General features: G+C 36.8%; 5 protein-coding genes and 1 long non-coding RNA gene across 9 annotated transcripts; 4 read left to right on the top strand and 2 right to left on the bottom strand.

Annotated features, from left to right (window-relative positions):
- The first annotated feature begins 678 nt into the window (after positions 1-678).
- On the top strand, positions 679-4,639 carry LOC113278144. Of its 4 annotated transcripts, none has more exons than XM_026527060.1 (11): positions 679-847; positions 1,474-1,616; positions 1,912-2,012; positions 2,159-2,258; positions 2,539-2,902; positions 2,993-3,076; positions 3,163-3,186; positions 3,274-3,324; positions 3,412-3,474; positions 3,552-3,623; positions 3,742-4,639. In XM_026527060.1, the coding sequence occupies exons 4-11, from the start codon at positions 2,230-2,232 to the stop codon at positions 3,868-3,870; spliced, it is 816 nt and encodes a 271-aa protein (XP_026382845.1). In that variant the 5' UTR covers positions 679-847; positions 1,474-1,616; positions 1,912-2,012; positions 2,159-2,229; the 3' UTR covers positions 3,871-4,639. The 4 variants fall into 4 exon arrangements, with proteins under 4 accessions (XP_026382845.1, XP_026382846.1, XP_026382848.1 ...); XM_026527061.1 differs by having other exon boundaries at positions 1,471-1,616; XM_026527063.1 differs by having other exon boundaries at positions 3,556-3,623; positions 3,742-3,809.
- Positions 4,640-7,564: 2,925 nt separating this feature from the next.
- Positions 7,565-9,145, top strand: LOC113280071. Its single transcript, XM_026528717.1, has one exon. It carries the CDS (start codon positions 7,565-7,567, stop codon positions 9,143-9,145), a length of 1,581 nt encoding a protein of 526 aa, XP_026384502.1.
- A 27-nt stretch (positions 9,146-9,172) lies between these two features.
- LOC113280070 (ATP-dependent DNA helicase pif1-like) lies at positions 9,173-11,320 on the top strand. The gene is made up of 3 exons (XM_026528715.1): positions 9,173-9,570; positions 9,958-10,474; positions 10,550-11,320. Exons 1-3 carry the CDS (start codon positions 9,173-9,175, stop codon positions 11,318-11,320), a joined length of 1,686 nt encoding a protein of 561 aa, XP_026384500.1.
- Positions 11,321-12,960: 1,640 nt separating this feature from the next.
- Positions 12,961-14,265, bottom strand: LOC113280069 (F-box only protein 8-like). Its single transcript, XM_026528714.1, has one exon. It carries the CDS (start codon positions 14,263-14,265, stop codon positions 12,961-12,963), a length of 1,305 nt encoding a protein of 434 aa, XP_026384499.1.
- Positions 14,266-15,735: 1,470 nt separating this feature from the next.
- On the bottom strand, positions 15,736-18,426 carry LOC113278142 (F-box protein At3g07870-like). The gene is made up of 3 exons (XM_026527059.1): positions 17,187-18,426; positions 15,925-16,076; positions 15,736-15,806 (listed from the first exon to the last, which is right to left on the bottom strand). The coding sequence occupies exon 1, from the start codon at positions 18,411-18,413 to the stop codon at positions 17,193-17,195; it is 1,221 nt and encodes a 406-aa protein (XP_026382844.1). The 5' UTR covers positions 18,414-18,426; the 3' UTR covers positions 15,736-15,806; positions 15,925-16,076; positions 17,187-17,192.
- Positions 18,427-21,837: 3,411 nt separating this feature from the next.
- Positions 21,838-23,250, top strand: LOC113278141. Its single transcript, XR_003325317.1, has 2 exons — positions 21,838-22,060; positions 22,400-23,250. It is a non-coding gene; the product is annotated as an uncharacterized LOC113278141 (long non-coding RNA).
- Positions 23,251-24,129: the final 879 nt, after the last annotated feature.

Raw genomic sequence — 24,129 nt, 5'->3', positions numbered from 1 at the left:
ACGTGTTGCATATGCGATGACTATTAACAAATCACATGGACAATCGGTGAAGTATGTGGGGATTGATTTACGTAGTCCAGTATTTAGCCATGGTCAGCTATATGTCGCATTGTCTAGGTGTACTGCTGCAAGGGGAATTACTTTATTGTTGCAAAATGAATCAAATGTGTTTTTAGGTCCGGTAAAAAAAATGTAGTGTATCCCGAAGTATTATTGTAGAATTTGATGCTTCTTTTAATTTTATAGATTGTATCGTACATGTAATTTATAATATTTCTTTACATTGGATGGTTTTATTAGTTTGTTACTGTAGTATTTCGTGAAAAAAAACTACCCTCATAAGAATATCCCCAATGCTTGCACCAATACGGGTTTGGTGAAAACACAACTATTGAAAACACAACCATTGTTAAGATTTCTCTTTTAACTATGAAACAGTTGCCTTTTTTGGAGGAGACAAAGAAATGCCGGGATGGAGTCTTGGAAAGACAAATAGTGGTCTGGATGAATTTTGAACTCATCCACCGTTCTTTGTGTCATTAAGAAAATCTTGATCGCTCATCACTAATCTATAACAGACTGGTTTTTTGGACCATCCACGTATCTCCGCAACTCCCATTTCGGTTACCATTTGTTTTCCTGGATTTTCAACTCCCCATAATTCCCTTACGAAACTACCTGAACCTCCAAGCCTATTTTTTCTTCTCAAAAATTTTAGTGAGATTTGGGAAACGCAATTTCTTCTATCAGATCTTCTCTCAGATTTCTTCTCTCACATAAAACTTCTATCCAAAATTAATTTGTTTTCGAACATCCCAGAACATCATCAGTCTCACCAATTCAACATGTAAGTTTCGCCTCCCTTCTAACTTCCGTTTACAGTTTTTGCCAATGGTGGTTGCCGATTGATTCATGCAAAGTTGATTAGAAGAAATCGATTCTTCTTTCATTGGGTTTTCAATTTCGGTTTCCATATTAGCTACACGTTTTACGTATGAAAATGCCTCTCATTTTCTCTGTTTATTTTAAGTTTCGATTTCCCTTTTTAATGCTACCGATTAATTCAATCAATTGGTTCTTAATGGTTTGGGTGGAAAGTAGGTTTTTCCCATCACAGAAGAATCCTTATTCTGTCAAATAATTTTAGAAGGATTTAAAATGATTTTGAGTGGAAAAATTAATTGTTGATTTTAATGTTCCAACTCTTAAGCTTTTGTGAAGAAATTTTTGTTTGTCAAATTCTTAGGAACTGATTTGAAGTATTATTAAGGTTGGATCTTAGTGATGAGTTCTTTGGGTGTTGCCTTTCACGCGAAATAAATGGGTCTTATGTATTCCAAATGCGAGTTGAAATTATATGGTTTTAGATTTAACATTAATTTTTAATTTGGGGTTCTTAGTATCACCTGTACTTTGTTAACTGAATTCGGAATCCTAGAGTTCTGATCATGTTTTTTTTTTCCTTTCTAGCAGACAATTTTGAGTTGCATGACAAGAAGAGGCTGTTGCACCTTTTTTGGTGTTATATCAAACCTAATTTCAGGTTGTTCACAAATGGTGCCATTTCAATGACCTGAAGTGGATTGGATTTGCGGCTTAAATAGTTTTGTATCTAAGTATGTTTCAGTAACTATAACTATCTTTGTTGAGATCTATTATGAGTTGTTGTGTACAGATGATAACCTAAATAGGAGTAGATTTCAAAGGCTTTTGCATGATTGTCTCATTAAGATGAAAACAATTGGAAAGTTGAAAATGGCGTACCTAGATTTTTGTAATCCAATTAGGGATTACTTTTCCATACTAATTTGTATCATACAAGCTTCTTTCGTTCTATGTAACTGAAATTCTATTTGTTCTTAATTTATCGGAGTACGGATATTTATAATGCTTATTTTTCTGAACTTGCAGGTTGTTCCTCCTGCTGAGTATCTAAATTGTCTTGCTGCACTTATTCAAGCCATAACGTTGACGCTGAAAGTAAATTCTGGCCCATCTACAGTTGCACGAAGGTTTTATAATGTTTCTATCACTCATAATATTTGATTTGTTATTTGATTTTTTTTTAATGCCAGTAGCTACCCAAATAGAGAGCAAAATGGCATCACGAGTGACCAGCACAATCCGTTTCCTGACATTTGCAACCTTTCTGATGCAGATGTGTTTGGTTTCTTAAAAAAAGACACCAACATCTAGATGCTTCAGAGGTCCGGTGGGAAATAAAGACGAATGCGCGAGATCACAATTGAAAATCTCAGGTGAACTCACTTTAGTTGTTCAACACTGAATTTCTCATTCTTAAATCCTATAGTGGATATGCATAATCAAAATCTTATTTCATATAAAAATTTTAACTAGACGTGTGGTGCATAGTTAATGAAACTAGGATATCAGAACGGTACATTGACGAATGGTGTTCTGATTGAGGTATTGACCTATGTTGGTTTGTATTCATTAAGGTTGCCGTTTTTTTTTTCTTTTAGGTGATAAAACATTTAGGGTTTTGTTTTAAACTATTGGGTATAATTTTTTTTTCAGTTTTGCTAGATTCATGGATGCAGTGAGATATGTCCACAGTTGCATCTTTAACACCCCTAATCGCACGAAGAAAGTGATGAAAACTGTTCCATACAAATGGCAATCCACTGTCCCTGTTACATTTATGCACAACTACATCTATCAAACCAGCAATCACAGGAAGATTGTACGAAATAGTGTGACTGGCCCGGAATTTGGAATACCATCCTCAACTACATCCTCAACTACTGGTGAGTTTGTAACAAAGCTAATTCAGTTAAACAAAGAGAAAATGCAAAAACAAAGATGGGATGCAGCCATGAAAGTAGAAAATATTCACACATCAAAAACGAAAGGAACGAAAACAAGGAAAAATACATCAAAGGTACTTTTTAAAGATTGTATTGTTGATTCTGATCATATCTTACTTTGGTTTAGGCTATTGAAATTTCAAAGTCTGTGGCTGAGTTTTTAGGCCAAAAGAAGTGTGGTGCAGCGAACAACAACTAATGGTTTGTTCTTGGACACAAATTATCCATGTTTATCTATATATGGCAAGGTATGCTAATTCATTGGCACACGGTTAGTTCAACAATGATTAATACCTACTTATTAGTGTCTCACACTTTTTAATTGCTGTAACAGATGGATCGTGACTTAGATTACGCGGTAAGAAAATCCAATAATCATATATTTAGATGTCTACCATTTTAGCTTTCTGACTGTCATATTAACGGTAACTCTCGATTTCACAAGATTAAACATTTAGCAAGGAATGGTGTTCTGATTGACTTCCATGATATGAAGGTTTGTTCATCTTATGTTTTCTATCAGTTTTATTTTATTTTATTTTCCATGAAATGTGATCTATTTTCAATGATTTGATGATAAAAGACGACTGAGGACCGGCTGATTGTGACTGATTTGGGGAAGGAAAAATACGTTGCTACTCCCGAGGTAAACGATATCACATTTTCAAACATTCTTACCAGTAATTTTGTTTTTTATGTACACAAAGTTACAATTTTTTGTAGAAAGACCGGCAAATGGGAGACAGAATTTATCTTAGTTTGCACTATGGGCCTCAATGGAAACAAAAACATAAGGTACTACTCAGATCATTCCCATTAATTTTTTTTTCTATCAATTGAAGCGAATTTGCTAGGACTGCGACAATGCAATTATTTATGAAATGCACAGAACTAATGAATTGCTTATACTCAGATTGTTGTACGTGCTCCTCATTGGCGACACATGCTCCTCATAAACACTTTTACATTCTCAAACGCGGTGAAGAAAATGTACCCTACAAATGGAAAGACGTCAATTTCCCATATATGCAACGACTATTAATAAATCACAGGGACAATCGGTGAAGTATGTGGGCATTGATTTACGTACTCCAGTATTTATCCATGATCAGCTATATGTCGCATTGTCTAGGTGTAGTGCTGCAAGGAGAATTACTTTATTGTTGACCCTCAATGAATCAAAGAAAGGCCGGGATGGAGTCTTGGAAAGACAAATAGTGGTGGTGATTTTGTAGTCCAACAAAGGGAAGGTTTACTCCGTCCGTTTCCATAGGTATAGACTTATCCACCGTCCTTTGTGTTTCCAAAAACACAAATCCTAGAAAATTGAAAACCGCTCAGTCCAGATTGAACGGACGCAAAGCAACCTCCTTTTGTTTCGCCCCATTTTGCTTAGGTGTCTTTTATACCAGTTGGTCTTATAACTTCCCAAGATATGCCAAAACTGCAAATCGTTACGCTATTAGTCTGAACGGCAAAGAAAATAAGGATTACGTTATCTTAAAACTCAAGTTTCAGTTTGTGAATCCGAATAAATTCCATTTTCATACATTATCATCGGATATCGTGAATGTAAAAAAATATCGGATCGTCATCAAAATCAAAGTTTAAGTGAGGCGATTCAATCATTTTTTCGTTCAGATTGTTTGTTTCTCATAGTTTCGGTTAGGATCTGTAAGTAATTTCTATCATTTTATCTGTTATCATTTTCTTTTCTTTTTTGATAATTATGAGATACTGGATCATTTTGTATTTGTCGAATCTTTGATTCGACTGTTTTGAAATGGAAGGGAGAATCCACATGACGTACAGGGAGATTAGCAGTTGTCAGTTTTCTTAGATTTTTAGTTTCGAATTTGCTTTTCTGATCACTTATTCACTGTCAATATGTTTCTTTTAGTTCTAAATGATTGTTTTTTCTTTTCTTTTTGGGTGATGTTCAGTTTTCATCATTTATGTTCATTCATCCTATTTGTAATTGATTTCTTAATGTTTGTTTACAATAATCAACTTCAATATTACGATCAAAATGTGAACTTTATCCTAAAATCAGGTTGTTGTTTTTTGAATTCATATCCTATGTGTAGTTCAGGAATGGTAGATCGTATAGGTTGTTGAATCCTTGGAAATTATAAAGCTTCACGGTGCAACTTCAACGTCAAAACTTCATTATACATGCAATTTGGTAACTTTCTTAATTTTTCTATGAACAAATTTATTTTTCTGAACTGTTTTTTGAAATTATTTTAGAAATTTCCAAAAATAACGTTGTATTGGGTTGGGAAATTTTTAGTAACTAATGTGCACACGTCCATTGCGACCAATTTGTAGTAGTTGTATCATAGTTGTATCATGTAACTTCGGCTTGCATCAGAGGTGGTTGGTTCAATTTATGAACTTGGTTGTATCATGGTTTGTTCTGGAGATGACTATCCTTCTTTTTCTTTGCATTATGACATGATATAGAGAGACGTCTGTGTGGTACACTTAGAAACTGTAGTTACCCTTGCATTAAAGGACGAATTTGTTTTAAAAGCACCGTCATGAGAAAAATTGAAGGTCACATAAATGACTTCCTGTTTATGTAGTTGACTTCCTGTTTATGTATGTACTGCCATAAACCACTGAAAGTCACATAAATTGAAGCTCCCTACGTAGGACGAGCGCTCCATGAACACTACCACACCTACTGTGGATGCACATAGGGCACAAAAGCCATTACTAATCTTTTTATTATTAGAAATTGGTCAAATTAGGATAGTTTGCTACTGTGCTCTCTGTTAAACTGAGTCTCATTATGTTTGCAGGAGGGTTTGTGGTGTTGTCTTGGACCTTGGTGTAAGCTCAAGATGTAACTTACTCTGATGATTTTCAGTTCTATTAACTTCAGGTTTATCCTAATCAAGAACATACATCATTTGCCAAACTAGACGTATACGGATTGAACAGCCTTTGGCTTCACAACATCTATACCAAATTGCACGACTTTGCATTATTTCTACAACACTTTATTATTTGATTGGTAATGAAAGATAGATTTAACGTTGGACCTACAAATCAAACTTAAAATTTCCTCAGTATTATGTTGGTATGGGGAGTATGGCTGCACTATAAGGTGATCACTTAATTTTTTGCTTTGGTTTGTTAAGCGACCAAAAGTGTCCTTTTTTTTAAATTTGAACAGGCCACCTATAAGATTCTTAACTTCATGTACGTTTGAGGGGATAATCATTAAAACATCACCCTCATATCACCAAAAGGTCGACTATTTACACAACAGCTGATGGTTATTCATTTTGAATAGTTTCTGTTGCTTATTATGGTGTACTGCTTCTTTATAAAATGATGGTTTAATGTCTTTCTGGTGTCCAAATGATGTCCAAACGATGGTTTAATGAGTTTTGGGAAAGACAATTACTGGTCAGTTTCCATGAATTTCCATAAAGTGTCAACTTATCCACCGTCAGTTTCCATGGAAAGATCTATACCTTCCACTAAGGTTAAAAGATGTGCATAGTGAGACAACAACCGAACAGCCACCGCGGTGTGTTGTTGCGGGTCCACCGCAGGCGAGAAATAATCTAACATCGACAACATCATCTCGAAGATCAGCAGCCCAAAGGCGACGACGTGATAGAAAAACAACACAAAGAGATGAGAGAACAGGAGCATCGTGAGAAAGGAGCACAAATTGAAAGAGAAGCAGATGCAGAACGACGACCACTAAAGGGAAAGGGAAAAGCTATTACTGAAGAGGTGCGCATACATAGTAATTAATTGATTTTATTGTTAAAATTTGAAAATTTACAAATTTATTTACCAAAACTATAGAATCCTCCATGCAAACGGATGCGCCCGAGTGGTATACAGATTAGAGAAAGCGAGGCTTACCACATGAGCATGAAGATGCAGAGTCATATGAAGAGGTGAATTAACTTGAACGTTAAATAATTTACTCGCGCACATATATAATTATCATTTTTAAGTTCAAAATAATAGTGGTTGACAAAATTTACAATGCAGTCGGTTGTATTACATAGGAGAGTTGGTAGCACATCAGACGCTCAAAACACTGAAATGTAAGGATTTAAAAATTTAGATTGCATAAATTTATTTAGTTTTTGCATAGGGTAAGCTAGATTACCTGATTATCACTATGCAGGCGTCTATTAATGTTAGAGAAGATGATGGGGTGTCGGATACTTACGAAATTGACGAAGTAGATTACGACACTGACGAATTACATGATCCAAATACTTTTATCAATCAGGTAGTGTTGTTGCTACCGATGTACGTCATTTTCTGGGACAAATGGATGTCAAATGTCAGCACTGCGGGCATTGCACTGGATGGCAGAAAAACTTACAAATTCATCTTTAATAAACCCAAAATTTGGGTCATGTTGTCTCCAAGGAAAGTTTGCCTACCGTCACTGCGTGAACCACCGGTAGCCATCAGAGAATTGTTTGACGGAACCGACGCCGAATCAATTTCTTTTCGGAAATATATTCGAGTATAATACAACTAATGCGTTTACTAGCCTTGGATGCAAATTAGATACAAGAGCTTTGAAAGGGAGAGGTCCGAGACCTTTCAATACATGGGGAGTTGAGACATTTAACCGGAGGTGTTCTACCAGCTCCTGGGACTGAGAGGATGGCGGTTTACTCCCAACTGTACATCTATGATCCAGCCTTTTCATTGTTTTCCGTGGCGAAAGAAATCCTCAGTTAAATATGAATGTCCTACAGAAAATTCAGAATACTATGATCCAATTCAATGTTTTTTATACCAAGTATCTTCAGGCTTATGCAATTTTAGACCAGATGAGTCCGGCCGACCAGAATATCAGAGTTTCACTTCAATATAACAAGTCGACTGATAGTAGGCGTTATAATCTTCCGACAACATATGAGATTGCGGTTATCGTTCCAGAAAATACTTATAAGGAGACTGGGGTGCGAGATATTATATTGAATTTGAGAGAAAACAATGGATTGAAACAAATTTCGGAGTGTCATCCGGCATACTTGCCTTTACATTATGTTTTACTATTTCCTTTTGGTGAGCTGGGATGGTCACCAACAATGAGGCAATGGGATGTAGTCACCAAAACCTATACGAAAACAAAATTATCTCAAATGGAGTACTACAGTTACCGCATATTTGAACGTGCAGAAGAATATTCAACCATCTTAAGAGCCGGAAAACTATTTCAAGAGTTCTTAGTTGATGCATGGGCTGCTACAGAGCAAAGTAAGTTGGCATGGCTCAGATTCAACCAACCAACTCTGTGTTCTGACCTCTACAGTTGCATTGCAGATATGACAAATGCGGATTTAAATCCGGGTGATAGAGGTAATCCTGTTATTTTACCATCTTCACACACTGGAAGCGGGAGGAATATGTACGAGATATACCAGGATTCGATGGCTATTACACGTTTTCATCACCATCCAGATATTTTTCTTACAATGACTGCAAACCTAAATTGGCCAGAAATAAAAAATGCACTTTTACCCAATCAGAGTGTCACTGATCGTCCTGATTTGGTAGCTCGAGTTTTTGAGCTGAAAAGAAAAGCATTAATGAAAGAAATAAAGGAAAAAAAGGTGTTCGGCACGGTGGTCGCCCATGTTTATACCATCGAGTTTCAAAAACGTGGGCTACCACATATGCATGCTCTTATATTTTTGAAAGATTCGGAAAAAATTCGTACGGCATACATGGTTGATAAATTTGTTTTGGCTGAATTTCCTAATGAGATAAATGACCCAATACTGTTTGATACCGTAAGCAAATGTATGGTTCATGGTCCATGTGGAAAGCGAGATCCATATGCAGCGTGTATGGAAAAAGGAAAATGTACAAAAGGATATCCTAAGAAGTACACCGACACAACAACTTTGGACGAGGGTGGGTATCCGAGTTATCGTCGTCGTCGGGATGGAATAGAAGTAACTGTCAGAAACAACAAAAAGGCGTATAATATAGATGTTGTACCCTATAACCCGCATCTGTCAAAAATGTTCAATTGCCACATCAATGTGGAAATATGTGCAGGAATAAGAGCTGTAAAATATATTAACAAATACATTTACAAAGGTGGTGACCGAGCTACGATGGTTTTGGGAGAACATGACGAGATTCAACAATATATTGATGCGAGGTACATTGGACCACATGAGGCTGTATGGCGTTTGATTGAGTACCACTTGCATGAAGAATATCCTGTTGTAAAACGGTTGGCAATTCATTTACAGAATAGGCAACGGGTTGTTTATAACACAAGGAAATCAATGACCTCGGTTATATGAACATCACAGGAACATAGGACGACTTTGATGGGTTATTTTGAATATTATGCTAAAAATCCTAATGCTCCGGCATATACTTATCAACAGTTCCCGCAACACTTTGTATGGTGTAAAAGGGTTAAACAGTGGAAAATTAGACAACAAGGATTTGCAATTAGAAGAATGTATTTTGTTAGCCCTAACGCTGGAGAGTTGTACTACTTACGTATGTTACTCACAACTTTTAGAGGTGCTAATTCTTTTGAAGACTTGAAGACTGTAAGTAATGGAGACGTAGACGAGGTGCACAATACGTTTCAAGATGCATGTATTGCACTTGGGATTTTAGCACATGATGGAGAATCGGAAAAATGTCTTCAAGAAGCAGTGGTTATGCAAACTGGAAATCAGTTGAGGAAACTATTTTGTATTTATCCTATCACAATGTAATCCATCAAGACCGGAGGTGCTGTGGGCGAAATTTGGAATGAATATATGTGATGATCTACCACATAGATTGCGAACAAGGTTTAACATACAGAATCCAACAGATGAACTGGCAATGGATTACGGATTATACCTGTTGGATCAACTGCTTCAACGATCTGGAAAAAAAACTAGAAAAATATGAATCAATGCCGAGACCAAGACATGATTGGGGTCAAATAGTAGGTAACAAATACATTTGGGACCATAGACAACTTCAGTTTGCATTAAGTAATTCGGTGATTCAGTCAGATATTGAGAAATTGAATGTCGCACAACGTTCGGCGTACAATGCGATAGTGGATTCTATGAATGATCGCAATGGACGAATGTTTTTCTGAATGCAGTGCAGGGACTGGAAAAACTTTTTTGTACAACACAATAGCAAGAAGATGTCGTAAAGATGGAAAAATAGTCTTAACTGTTGCTTCATCTGGTATCGCTTCACTACTTCTTGATGGAGGTCGAACGGCACATTCCACTTTTAAGATTCCATTTGAAGTCCAAGACGATAACAATATTAGTATTAGTAAAGACTCGAATTATGCCCAGCTGCTTAAAGAAGTAAGATTGATCATATGGGATGAAGTTTCAATGCAACATAGATTTTGTGTGGAAGAAGTTGATCGCCTACTACGAGATATTCGCAGTGATGACAGACACTTTGGAGGTGTAACAGTCGTCTTGGGTGGAGACTTTAGACAGACTTTACCAGTGGTCTCGAATGCAAGTCGAGAACAAACTGTTGGAGCATCTATAAGAGGTTCATTGCTTTGGGATTACATTACTGTCTTGACGTTAAACCATAATATGCGATTGGAGCAGGAACCGGAAAATTTGGAGTTTGCTGACTACTTGCTTGAGGTAATGAAATTTCATTGAATAAAACTATATTTATCGTAGACATAGCTATTTTAAATCCGATTAATTGGTATGTAGATTGGAACGAACCCTAAAGAGGTTGTTAATCTGCCATCGACAATGGGTAGATGTCAAAACATGCATGAGCTAATATCTTCGGTGTATCCTCTGTTAGTAATGGACGAACCAATGTCACCCAAATACTTAAACGAGAGGATCATTTTATCTCCACGTAATGAAGACGTCCATAAGATTAATATGGATGCATTAGAAAGATTACATGGGGAGACTTACACGTATTTTGTTGCTGACAAAATGATTCAGGATGATCATGGAAGGGATTCGGATTTTACAACTGAATTTCTTAACAATTTAAGTCCACCAGGAACACCTCCATTTAAGCTAGACCTCAAAGTTGGATGTCCCATTATGTTGCTGAGAAATCTGGCACCGAAAGAAGGCCTTTGTAATGGTACAACACTGGTGGTGACGAGGTGCGGACGACACGTGATTGAAGCTAAAATCATAACGGGAGAAAAAGCTGGTGAAGTAGTATTCATCCCTGGAATAACTTTTCAACCTTCAGCTTCAGAGCTAAACATACAAATGGAAAGACGTCAATTTCCCATACGCGTTGCATATGCGATGACTATTAACAAATCCCAGGGACAATCGGTGAAGTATGTGGAAATTGATTTACGTACTCCAGTATTTATTCATGGTCAGCTATATGTCGCATTGTCCAGGTGTACTGCTGCAAGGAGAATTACTTTATTATTTTCAAATGAATCAAATGTGTCTTTAGATCCGGTAATAAAAAATGTAGTGTATCCTGAAGTATTATTATAGAATTTGATGCTTCTTTTAATTTTAAAAGAAGTAATGGTACATGTAATTTTTAATATTTCTTTACATTGGATGATTTTATTAGTTTGTTACTTTAGTATTTGGTGAAAAACAAACTTCCAGCATAAAATATCCCCAAGGCTTGCCACCAATCCGTATTTGGTGAAAGCACGACTAAAATTAAAACAACAACACGCCGAAGGCGTACGAAAGGTTGAGACCAGGCCGAAGGCCTGGTTGATACCCTAGTTTTATTATAAGAGAAAGATAAGTTGTAATTACAGAGAGTCGAGTACTTGACATATCAAGCCTTAACGCTATCATGATAGCAGAGAAACTGAGATTCTAACCATTCGAGAACAAATGAGTTGCTAAAAGAACACTAACCATTGTACAGCACAAATGAAACTGCACAAGTAACGGAATTCTCATGCTACTATAGATTACATCTAATTAAGTAGCCACCATTCTCTAACTATAGCTATCTCACCATATTAGGAACTAAATTAGTAATCTGGATGCTCACAAAATCGTCACTCCTTGTATTTATTTCATATAATCAATTACATCTGGTGTAACTCACGGTGCACTTTAGGAAGACAGCACGCATTATGACACATGACAAAGAAGCCTAGATAAAACCCGAGTAAAGAGTCAGATTCGAATATTTATTCAACTAAGCCTATCTAAAACCCTGAACCAAACCATACGTGCACTGCAAACAGATATAAAATAAGGTCCTAAAAATACTGCAGCTTTTATTAAGTTCGCCAAAATTTAGGCTACTTCTTGGCAGATTATAGATAGGAGCCGCTAGATAACCGAAATACAATCTTTGTACAAGGAACAAGTTTTGATTAAGCACACTTGTGGAACTAAGTACTCATTAAGAACACTTGTGGCTAGATGAAACCCAAATCATAAGTGACTTGAAGCAAATATGAGACAAACTGACAAGCAACAGCAATTTTAGACTTGAAGCAAATATTTGCAGTATTCTCAAAAGGTACCTTGTTAATCGGTCCTTTCCGTGGAGATGGAAACGTAGCATTATTTATAGACATCCCAATCAGGATGGTTTTGGTTAACGACATAATGGAAATGTATGTCGTTTGACAGTTAGCACCCCAAACAAATATATAAAATTGGTTAAAAAGACCAAAATCAATAATTCCGGGGAGAAAAGGACATTTAGATTTTGATATTGTTTAATTGAACAAAAATATAAAAATAGCCAGGATGTAAATAGTTTCATCCTAACCCATTTTCTAATACTTTTTCTTATTTTTAATTTACATCAGGATGCATCCAGTTTCATCCTTGCTATTTTTTAAATTTAAGTCAGGATGAATCCAGTTTCATCCTTGCTATTTTTTTGGTGTCCATTTCACCATACTAATTTTTACTCGTCCATTTGAACCATGTTTTAAAAATATTTTGAGAAATGACCCATTTTCCGAAAAAAATATGTCTTCTAATGCAAAGTTAACAAACCAATATAGTAAAAAAATTATAATCCCACGAAGTTGGATGGATAACACAAATGCAAAATAACATTAGCCTCGATATATTACTAAGACAACGTAAACATTTAGGTTCACACGAATGTAAATTCAAATTCAAACTCGACAAAAGTTACCAGTTTACAAGTATATGTATTCAGGATTTGCATCCTCCTGTGGCTGCTCACGGCTATTAACCGACTCCATAATTTTTGTATCTTCTTCCCCTAATTTTTTTAAAGAAACTAAGGTATTCTTGTGAGTGGATTCCCCAAGAATCCAATTCTTAAACTTTACAAGGCTTTTTGAGGTTGAGGTTTTTGTATCGTAAAGATTGATATACTTACCACCGCCATAAGTAAAAACGGCACCACTCTTCATAACGGCTAATAAGTCCATTTTATTAATCCTAAACTCTTCATTCCAAACCAGTGACTGGTGTTCCTTTCTCTCTTCCTTGTCATGATTAAGATTCTTCTCTTTCAGTAGCCATATGTCATGAAACCCGTCTACTTTTTCATAAAGAGAAAGAAAGAAAAACCTATCCAGAACCCCTATTCTATAATTAAGCCATTCACCGTTTGGTGACAAAGGAGGTGGTAAAAGCTGTCCACCAAACTTCTCGTCAGCCAAACCGAAGGTACCAATCATTTTTAATTCATTGTCCAGCCAATAAAGTGCTCCATTAACAAAGAAAACCTTACATTTCAAATATAGGCTGGATCCACAATTGAACTTCCCAAGGTTCCTCCATCCATTGCCACTGCTTAGAATGTATATATAGACTTCAAAATGGGTCTTGGACTTATAAAATCCTATAACTTTGTATTCATTGGTTGAAAAAACATAATCAAAGTTGGTCTCCCCATAACTATACCCATCAGTATCACAATCTCTCTTGATTTCGGGAAGAATAACATATTCTCTGGTGATAGGGTTACAAACACAAATAGGTTGGTTGATGAAGTCGATAAAACAAAGCAACCCATTAACGGAACCAACAAACCTAAAACCAAAATACTTAAACGGAGAGGTAAAATCAATTCTTGTAATTCTCTGCATGGGTGTTGTTGAATGATCGTGATTCTCATCATACTCAAGATAGTATAATCCATCATGCCCACAAGTCAAAACAAGAAAATCGGACTTACCAGATTCAGCATCAGGATGATTGAGACGATGTAAGTGCAACTTGGAGAATGATGGATGACCAACAAGAGATCTCCAATCAATACATACTGATTTGCATTCAAGGACCAATTCAGTTGGTAAGCGAGTTAAGATCTCTAATGTCATCTCAAGAGAGAGAAACCTGAAGTAATCCATGATTGATATTGATGAATGAAACCCAGGAAGAAAATGGGGTTTTAGGGCTGTATAGAATGAGATTGTTATCTTCACACGCACATTTAATATTTTGGCACACCCATATGTTGGATGTGCCATCATGGTACAGCTGCACAACATAGTGACATACCTCATGAAACCATGGTACAAAGGTAATTAGGGCTCTTGAAGGTTTTTCAATGAAATAGGTGAAATGAGAAACCTGAAATAATCCATGAATAATATGATGAAACAATGGAATATTAGGGCTCCGAAAAGAAAAGAATAAAGTAGGAAAACTGAAAAATAAAAAGTTCCGGGCCGGGCCGGAATCCGGGTATATGAGAAGAACGCCAGAAGGTGGGATTGTTATCTTACACACACATTAATATTTTGGCACCTATATGTGGGATGTGCCATGTCAATATATTTCTACTAAAATTTCACTTGCCCGTAGAATCGAACAGTACGAGGAACTTGGGTCACTACAAATTTCATCCCAAATTTTAGCTGGGCATTCAATATGACAAAACGTATTAAAATCTCAGCACTTTCAAAGTAATGTCATCTCTTCAGGGATGTGCTTAACAAACGAGTACAGATACAAAATTAAAAATCAGCTGTCAGGAATGATGACATGGTTAACTCGGATCATCCCCGAATCAAGCCAAACTCCCAATGGTGAGACTTGGCTCCATCTTTTTTTTATCTAAACTGATGATGCGATACGTAAATGATGAGAATCGGACTAAAAAATAGCTATTACGATAGAAACTGATCACAAAGTTAGCAAGTAGCGGAACAAATATATCAAGGCATCAAATACAATAGTCAGCTGTAACATTGGCAGTAAGAAACAGAATGTTTCGTTATGAAAAATTAAGAGTTACTTGCTGAACACCAAATTAAGAACATTAAGCAAAAAGAAAAAAAACATCATCTTGAAGAAGTTCTAGTGCATCTAAGGAATAGAGGTTCATCATTGAGTTCTTGGATACAACAAAGATCCTCAGTACACTTTCTTCATTCGTTTTTCTATTCAAAATTTGAAATGCGAACCCAAATGCACGTACAGACTACAGTCCATTTGAGAACCAAGATGGAAAGTGGTAGTGCAGGATGTTTATATTTAGTGATGTAAAAATGTGTCTTATAGTTGTGTCTAATGGAAGCAGGGAGTAAAATAGTACCTCTTGTTCACGAATATTTCTCCACAAGCCAACAATGCGTTACTGCAGTATAATCGAAACACTAGACATGAACATCATCTTGATATTACGGATCCGCTGCATCTCATCTTCTTCCGCCCAGTTAAAGGAAACTTCAAGTTTGCTTTGAATCTGAGCGACCTGATCTCTTGCAGTAGCAGAAAGTCTTCTAGGGACTTGCAGCAGCCAAACCATTTTGAAAGGAAAGAATCATTCATTGACTTTATTCGATGTAAACCCAAACCACCAACTTTCTTCTTAGGACAAACAAGCTCCCACTTGACCAAATGAAACTTCCTACCCACTCTTTTGTCATCATCCCCCAGAAAATACGCATAAGTTTCTCAACTTACTGAACAGTAGATGCAGGCATCTTGAAAAAGGACAAAATACACAGGCAGACTCTCAATTACGCATTTGATTAGCATGAGAAAAGATAAGCCTTGTACCAACCTGTGAAACACTAGAAATCAGATGACCCTTCAATATTTAGCATGAGAAACTCAGCAGATTCCTTATTTTCAGTATAAAACCCAAAAGAAAGAAATACAGAAAAATAGAAAAGACTTACAGAATTTGTCACGGCAGAAGGCAAACCAGGAAATGAGATGACAAACAACAGTTCACAAATTTACTGCTCCCAATGCGCCATCAACACGTCGCCGAAAGGTACAACTATTGCCATTCCTATAGGATGGACCCATGGTGCTGGATGTTTCTATCCTTAATGTCAAAGGTAACCACAGCTACTTCAAAAGAATAATACTCAATTGGAAATCAAAGAAGATACTGACGGAAAATAACTTAGGCTAATTCTTGGCAGATTATAGATAGGAACTGCTAGATAACCAAAATATCTTTGCACAAGGAAGAAGCTTTGATGCTGCATTAATAACACTTATGGCATTAAGAATGCACTTTAGGCTACTTCTTGGCGGATTAAAGATTGGAGCAGCTAGATACCCAAAATACAATCTTTGTACGAGAACAAGATGTGGCTAAATGAAACACAAATCTTAAACTGACTTGAAGCAAATACGGGACAAATTGACAAGCAACAACATATTTAGACTTGAAAAAGTAGCATTATTTGCAGAATACCAATATGGAAACATACATCATATGATAGTTAGCGCCACAAAAATTGCTACAACTTAAACTTGTAGTACGAAACCCATTGCAAGAAATAACAAGGCTACAAAATTGCTATAGTTTAAAACTTAGTATGAAACCCGTTGGAAGAAATAACAAATGTTACTGAGCTTATGGTGGCTAATGATGCAGCTTGGGATCTAACTGAAGAAATCATTGTCCTGAAACCACGCAGCAATCTGCAAGCTTAATTCCTTGCTAATCAATCTTAGTCATCACAGAGAACTCTGCCTAATTGACTATTCCAGTTTTGCTTATTGACGAATAAAGGCAAACTTCAGTATCTATTCAAACCACCATGCGTTATTGCAGTATACTCAAAACGGTAGGCATAAATATAAACAACTCTTGGAAATATATTTCCCCGTACCACTGGAAAGCTCTTACTTTTTGTAATAGTGCCTGAAATTACTTATTCGACTCCCATATATGAAAACAATAAGTAAGTAAAGTAGACATCAACTATACTCTCCCATTCAAACAAGGTCAGGTCACTAACAAATGCAAAGCTAACAAACCAATATAGCTTAAAACAAGAAAGCAAATAACAATCCCATAAAGTTGGATGGATGGTACAACGACAAATTAACAATAGGCTCGATATATTAATAACTAAGACAATGTCAGCATTTAGGCCACAAAAACGTTACTTGTTATCCAAATTCAAAATACAAAAGTTACCAGTTTTTATAGGTAAATGTATTCAGCGTCCGCATCCTCCTGTAGCTGCTCGCTGCTTTTTGTCTCCTCAATTTCAGCCGACTCCATCACTTTAATATCTTTTTCCCCCAATTCTTTGAATGAAACTAAGGTGTTCTTGTGAGGAGATACTTGTGCAATGCAACTCCAAAACTTCACAAGGCTTTTACAGGTTGAAGTTTTTGTGTCGTAAATGTTGATGTAATCATCACTGTTGGTTAAAACACCATCACTCTTCCTAACGGCTAACAAGTCCATTGACTTCATACCATCAATCCTAAACTCTTTCCTCCAACCCAATGACTGATGTTCCTCTCCCTCTTCCTTGTCAGGATTATGATTCTTCTTTTTGAGTAGCCATATGTCATTAAATCCGTCAACTTTGTCCTTAAGAGCAAAAAACAAAAACCCATCAAAACCCCCTAAATTATTAGTATATTGGAGTATCCAATTAGTGTCTGGTGGCAAAGGAGGTGGTGCAAGATGTTGACAAAACTTTTCCTCCGCCATGTCGAAGGTACCAATCATTTCTAATTCATCGTCCAGCCAATAAAGAGTTTCATTGGCAAAGAAAACCCCATGTTCCAAATATAGACTTTCAGATCCATAATTGAACTCTCCAAGGTTTCTCCATCCATCACCACTTCCGAGAGTGTATATATGGACTTCTAAACTGGTCTCCAACTCATAAAACCTAACAATTTTGTATTCATTGGTTGAAGAAACATAACCAAAGCTGGTCTCGTCATAACTATACCCATCGGAATCACAATCTCTTTTGATTTCCGGAAGCATAAGACATTCTCTGGTGATAGGGTTACAAATCCAAACAGATCTGGGTCTGTTGTAAGTGTTGTCGAGAAGACAAACCAACCCATTAATGGAACCAACAAACCTAAAATGCTTAAAAGGAGGGGTAAAATTAATTCTTGTAATACTCTGAATGGGATTTTTTGACTGATCATGATTCTGATTATATTCGAAATAGTGTAATCGCCTGCGAGTCAAAACAAGAAAACCCAACTCACCAGATTCAGCAGCAAGATGATGAGTGAGATGATGATGAAAGTGTATCTTAGAAAATGATGGATGACCAACAACAGATCTCCGATTAGTGCATACTGATTTACATTCAAGGGCCGATTCGGTTGGTAAGCGGGTTAAGATGTCTAATTTGATCTCCAGGGGGAGAATCTTGAAGTAATCCATGAAAGACAATAGAATATGGGGTTCTAGAACTGAGAAAATGATAAAAGAAAAGAGAGAGTTTTGCGCCTTGGTCGGATACCAGAAGATGCGAGAATGAGATTGTTATATGGGCACCCACATTTTATATTTTGGCACCCATATGTGGGATCACGGTACACCATTGCCGGCAATTGTTTTCAGGCAGTCGAACACTGGATGAACTTGGTTTCAGAACACCAGTTAGAAATCTGTTCTTGTATCGAAAACGAATCAGCAAAATTTCATCGTTTTTGTGAAATTGCGGATGAAGATGAAGATTTTTTTTTTCCCCTTTAGTAAAATCAGAATGAAGATACAATTCGTCCAAATGGATGGCTAGTCATACAGAATAAGCTTTTTTTTCAATTTTCCTTATGTAGATGAATGAAAAACTGAAACAGTTGCTGAAGTTTCTGTTTTGACTAGTAGCTTTTCCGTCGCCGAGGTTCATATTACATTAGAATTGAGTTTGCATTTTCTGGTCATGTTTGCTAATTGCTGCAGATTGGATTGGAATTAGACAGTCATAAAAATCTGAAGATGAAAGTTGAGAACGGAAATGTTAGAAAAATGGTATTTGGGTGGGGCTAAGGGAGTCTACCCATCCCAATCCATCATATAAACAAAACATCACCAGTTGGAGTACTGCAAACTTGAATATGCCAGTGGTGGTTCTTGATGGTGTGGAGAGAGAGGTTATCAGGCAGATTCTGTCAGTGCTGTCTAATACTGCTACTGCATGAGTACCACGATAACATGTACTCCAGGATGTCCTCGAACGTTCTTTCCCACCAAGATCCCACACCTGATAAAACATTCAATTACAAGTATAGATAGGTTTTTAATCATGTTTGGAGATGCAGATACACAGAAATATGACTGAAATAATTGGAAAAAAAAAATGAAAATGTAGTATATTATGGGAGGACTGATTTATAAATGAGACAAACCTAAAACCATATGCTATCTCAAGAGGGCACAGGCTAACAACTTTTAATTTTCTTTCCTGCAGTTTAAACAGTTGCAACACCTAACCACTGTTAAGGATCACAAGAAGCCCGGAATAATGTTGCGACAGACAGGGATAGGATTCTAGCTCACAGATTGCTTCAATATACTCTGACACACTAGCATTAGAGTTTTGATCTCTCAAATCTAGTCTGTTCCCATAATCCAAATCATAGGCAGTAACACAACATAACACAATCCATTTATCAAATAATGGTAAGTCTGAATAGTAGGTTCACACCCAATCTTACCCATGATATCGGAAACCTCTACCACTTTCTTTAACTTCCTACTTCGACATAACGAATTAATCAAAATCGACAATGTTACAACATTTGGATGAAACTCAATTTTCACAATCTCATCTAAAACCCCTTTAGCGTATTAAGGAAAAGCCAATATGCAATATTATAAGCTTCAAGAAGACATATTCTTCGATCCAAATTCAGTTGTTCCTTCTCTTGAACAACATGATGATGATGTTGATGGAAACGGTAATGAAGAAAAGGAACACAATCATGAAAATGAAGCTCATGAAGATGTTCCAGTGGGTGATGTTGAGCAAGAAGTGCAACACCAACAACCAGAAGCTGAGTTGAAAAAATCCAGCAGGACCACATTACCTTCAAAGAAGTATACACCACATGAGTATGTCATGCTCACAGATGCAGGTGAACCAGAGTCTTATAAAGAAGCTCTTAGTGTTCCTGAAAGTCAGAAGTGGTTAAAATCCATGAAAGAAGAGGTTGGGTCTTTGAATGAGAATGACACTTTTGATTTGGTTGACAAGCCAAAGAACCAGGAAATTCTGAAGAACAAGTGGGTGTATAGAATCAATACTGAAGATGGTAACTCACAACCAAGGTATAAATCACGCTTAGTTGTGAAGGCTTATGCGCAGAGAAAAGGTGTTGACTTTGACGAGATTTTCTCACCAGTGGTGAGATTTCCTTCTATTCGGGTTGTCTTGGAATTATCAACTAGTTTGGATCTTGAGATAGAACAACTAGATGTCAAGACAACATTTCTTCACGGTGAGTTGGAGGAAGATGTGTACATCGCACAACCCGAGGGTTTTGAAGTTAAATGCAAAGAACATATGGTATGCAAGCTAAAAAAGAGTCTATATGGTTTGAAGCAAGCTCATAGAAAATGGTACAAGAAGTTTGAATCGTTCATGAAGGAACATGGCTACAAGAGAACAGCTTCAGATCATTGTGTATTCATACAGAAATTTGCTGATGGTGATTTTTTTATTCTTTTGCTATATGTTGACGACATGCTGATTGTTTACAAAGATAAGAAGAAGATCGACAGGTTGAAGTCTGATCTGAGCAAGTCTTTTGCGATGAAAGACTTGGGTGCAGCAAAACGTATTCTTGGCATGCAAATCTCTCGTGATAGAAAAGCAAGGAAGCTGTGGCTATCACAAGAAGACTATATTGAGAAGGTGTTGAAAAGATTCAATATGGACAAGGCTGAGCCGGTAAGTTGTCCATTTCCAAACCATTTTAAGTTAACTCGTGATCAATGTCCTGTGAATGATGTTGAGAAATGGAAGATGCAGAAAATTCCTTATGCGTCCGCAGTTGGTAGTTTGATGTATGCCATAGTGTGTACAAGGACGGATATAGCTTATGCAGTTGGAGTTGTAAGCAGATTTCTAGCTAATCCTGGTATGGAGCATTGGGAAGCGGTGAAATGGATACTACGGTATCTAAGGGGTACTTCTAATATGTGTTTGTGTTATGGTGGTGATAAGCCAGAGTTAGTGGGTTACACAGATTCAGATTGGGAAGGTGCTCAAGACAGTCTCAAGTCTACATCGGGTTACTTATTTACCTATGCAGGGGGAGCTGTGTCTTGGAAGTCCAAGTTATAAAGATGTGTGGCATTGTCTACTACAGAGGCAGAGTACATCGCAGCTACAGAGAGTTGCAAGGAGATGATATGGATGAAGCGGTTTGTTCGCGAACTCGGTGTGAAGCAACAAAGGTTCATCGTTTACTGTGACAACCAGAGTGCCATTCATCTCAGTAAGAACTCGAGTTTTCACTCGAGGACCAAGCACATCAATATTAGGTATCAGTGGATACAAGAAGTTCTCGATGAGAAGGTCTTGCAGATTGAGAAGATCCATACAGACGAGAATGGTTCTGATATGATGACAAAGTCACTACCTAAGTGCAAGCATGTGTATTTCTGCAGCAGGGAAGGTTTGGTGGTGACGGGTACCTCGCCATAAGTCGTGAGGAGGAGATTGTTGGGCTACGGTCACGCCTTATGGTGGCCCAACAGTGGAGGTATCCTCCTAACACTTTAAGGGATGAGGTTAACAAATGTCCAAGTTAAGTTAAAAGGCATCAGGAGACATTTTTGTCTCACGGGTTCATCTTCTCAAGTTTGAGAAAGAAAAAGGAGGTAGAGAGAGAGTGGGAGAGAAAGAGAGGTAAAGTCACCATTGATTGATGTTTTCTTGGGTGAGATCTTTGGGTTAATCTTCGAAGAAGAAGAAATGGTTCTTAGCTAAGGATCTATTGGTTAGTGTGGTGAAGATTGATTGATCAATTTCCACATCTCTTCAAAAGGGGAAAAATCTAGGGTTTGTTCAAACCTTAGTAGTAAGTATCTCTTACTCTTGCTATTCTCAAATTGATAGTGAATCTTATCTTATTGGTGAATGAATTGTTGATCCATGCTTTGGGGTGAGTGTAATTTAGGCAAATTGTTATCCAAGTGTTATATGCATCTTGAAGAAAAGTGTATCCCCAAATTGGGAGAATTGTGTGTAACCCATTGTTTGATTACAGTAGAAGATTTGCCCGTGGTTTTTTACCCTTCACCTTGGAGGGGTTTTTCCACATAATTGCCGGTGTTTTGTGATTGCTTCTTATATCGTCATAGTTGTATTATTTCCGCATTGTGTTTCATTGCTTATGTGGTTTTCGTATTGCACATAGCGGCTCGGATTTTTCAAGTCTCCCCCAACAGCAAGCCAGTCTAGGGATGCTGCTGTTTGCAATGTGGATGATACTGTAACAGATTGGACATGCTTCAATGCCTTTAAACTCCTTGCCAAAGTTGTTCTTCCAAGTCCGTATTGCTTTAGCAAAGGAACCATTCTGCAATTTCATAAGTACAGCTAATCAGCTTTTTTCCTCACAGAAAAAAAAAACCCTCAAAATTTAAAGCTGGAGACATTCTTTTATTGAAAGGTGTCTAGATACGAGAATTCATAGAGCTCAGTAACAGATACCTGAGTACGAACAAATGCAAGCATAGAGAACAACTATTTCCTTGGTTTTAATTCGCTAATGCCAGGACTTTTAGGGCATTCAACACCCACGGGCTTCAATGTGCTTAAAATCTTTCTTCTTTGATATACGAATTGCACCAGACTGCAACGGAATGTGCTCAAAAAAAACAGATGCAAGACGCTCCACATTAGAAACATCGCCAGCAGCAAAAAGGTTACACTCAGAAAAGTTAGTGCACAGGGCAGAAGCAAACTCAAACCACAGCAGATTATGGGATTCACCAGACTTGAAAACTGTTTCGTCACACTACTTTGAAATAGTATATGAAGATTTCAATTTTTCAAACAATCTTTGCGGGGTTCGGTGAATAAGGAAACAAACTCTACGCAGTGATCTTTACTGGAAAAGCAAAATACCTTGAGCTATTGCAAATGCTAAACCGTCTCAACTAATTGTCTGCTTAGACAATGATCACTACTGTAAAAGCATAATAAAGCAAGGTCCAACAAATGCTGCAACCTTTTCATGAAAAATTCTAATTAATTTTGTTAAAATTTAGGCTACTTGTTGGCAGATTATAGATAGGAGATGCTAGATAACAGGAGTACAATCTTTGTAAAAGGAACACGTTTTGATGCCGCATTAAGAACACAAATCTTAAACTGACTTGAAGCAATTATGAGACAAAATGATGAGCAACAAAAATTTTAGACTTAAAGAAAATACGGTACCTGCAGTATTCTCGAAAGGTTATATAGCATTATTGCATTGAATTAAAAGGTTATTGTCAAAAGCAAATCTTAAACTGACTTTGTAACTAGGACAAAGAAGTATGCGGCACTGAATTACAAAGTTCAAACCACTGTGCATTATTGCAGTATCAAGACACTAGATATAATTAACAACACAAACTGGACCCCTAAAGTTATCTATCAAATAATGTTAAGGAACATGAAAATTATCAACTGGAAATCTCTTTCCATTCCTGCATTTACTTATTCGAGTCCCAACTATACGCTCCCATTCAGATAAGGTCAGGTCACGAACAAAATGCAAAGCTAACAAAGAAATATAGCTTAAAATAAGAAAGTAAGAAAACGATCCCATAAAGTTGGATAAATGATACAAGGACAAAGTATCAGTAGTCTCAATATGTTACTAACTATCATAATATCAGCATTTAGGTTCACACAAATAAGAAAGTAAGAAAACTATCCTTCAATTCAGCGACTCAAGTACTTTTGCATCTTTTTCCCCTAATTCTTTCAGTGAAACTAAGGTGTTCTTGTGAAGGAATACATGAAGAATGCGACTATTAAACTTGACAAGGCTTTTCGAGATTGAATTTTTTGTGTCATAAATGCTGATATCAATGCGACCACTGTTAATTAAAACACCATCATTCTTCGTAACGGCTAACAAGTCCATTGAGT

The sequence above is a fragment of the Papaver somniferum genome, chromosome 5 (assembly GCF_003573695.1).
Source record: "Papaver somniferum cultivar HN1 chromosome 5, ASM357369v1, whole genome shotgun sequence".
Classification (NCBI taxonomy): Eukaryota; Viridiplantae; Streptophyta; class Magnoliopsida; order Ranunculales; family Papaveraceae; genus Papaver; species Papaver somniferum.
The sequence above is the reverse complement of the archived record's forward strand: the minus strand, read 5'-3'. Positions and strand labels throughout refer to the sequence as shown.

Excerpts from the sequence above, each read along its gene's own strand:
- LOC113280071 (XM_026528717.1), top strand. The coding sequence starts at position 7,565 with ATGAATGTCCTACAGAAAATTCAGAATACTATGATCCAATTCAATGTT.
- LOC113278144 (XM_026527060.1), top strand. The coding sequence starts at position 2,230 with ATGCGCGAGATCACAATTGAAAATCTCAG. Across the intron at positions 3,187-3,273 it reads ATCGTGACTTAGATTACGCG|ATTAAACATTTAGCAAGGAA; the intron begins GTAAGAAAATCC and ends CGATTTCACAAG. Across the intron at positions 3,475-3,551 it reads AATACGTTGCTACTCCCGAG|AAAGACCGGCAAATGGGAGA; the intron begins GTAAACGATATC and ends AATTTTTTGTAG.
- LOC113280070 (XM_026528715.1), top strand. The coding sequence starts at position 9,173 with ATGGGTTATTTTGAATATTATGCTAAAAATCCTAATGCTCCGGCATAT. Across the intron at positions 9,571-9,957 it reads TGTATTTATCCTATCACAAT|TGCAGGGACTGGAAAAACTT; the intron begins GTAATCCATCAA and ends TTCTGAATGCAG. Across the intron at positions 10,475-10,549 it reads TTGCTGACTACTTGCTTGAG|ATTGGAACGAACCCTAAAGA; the intron begins GTAATGAAATTT and ends ATTGGTATGTAG.
- LOC113280069 (XM_026528714.1), bottom strand. The coding sequence starts at position 14,265 with ATGGCACATCCAACATATGGGTGTGCCAAAATATTAAATGTGCGTGTG.
- LOC113278142 (XM_026527059.1), bottom strand. The coding sequence starts at position 18,413 with ATGGATTACTTCAAGATTCTCCCCCTGGAGATCAAATTAGACATCTTA.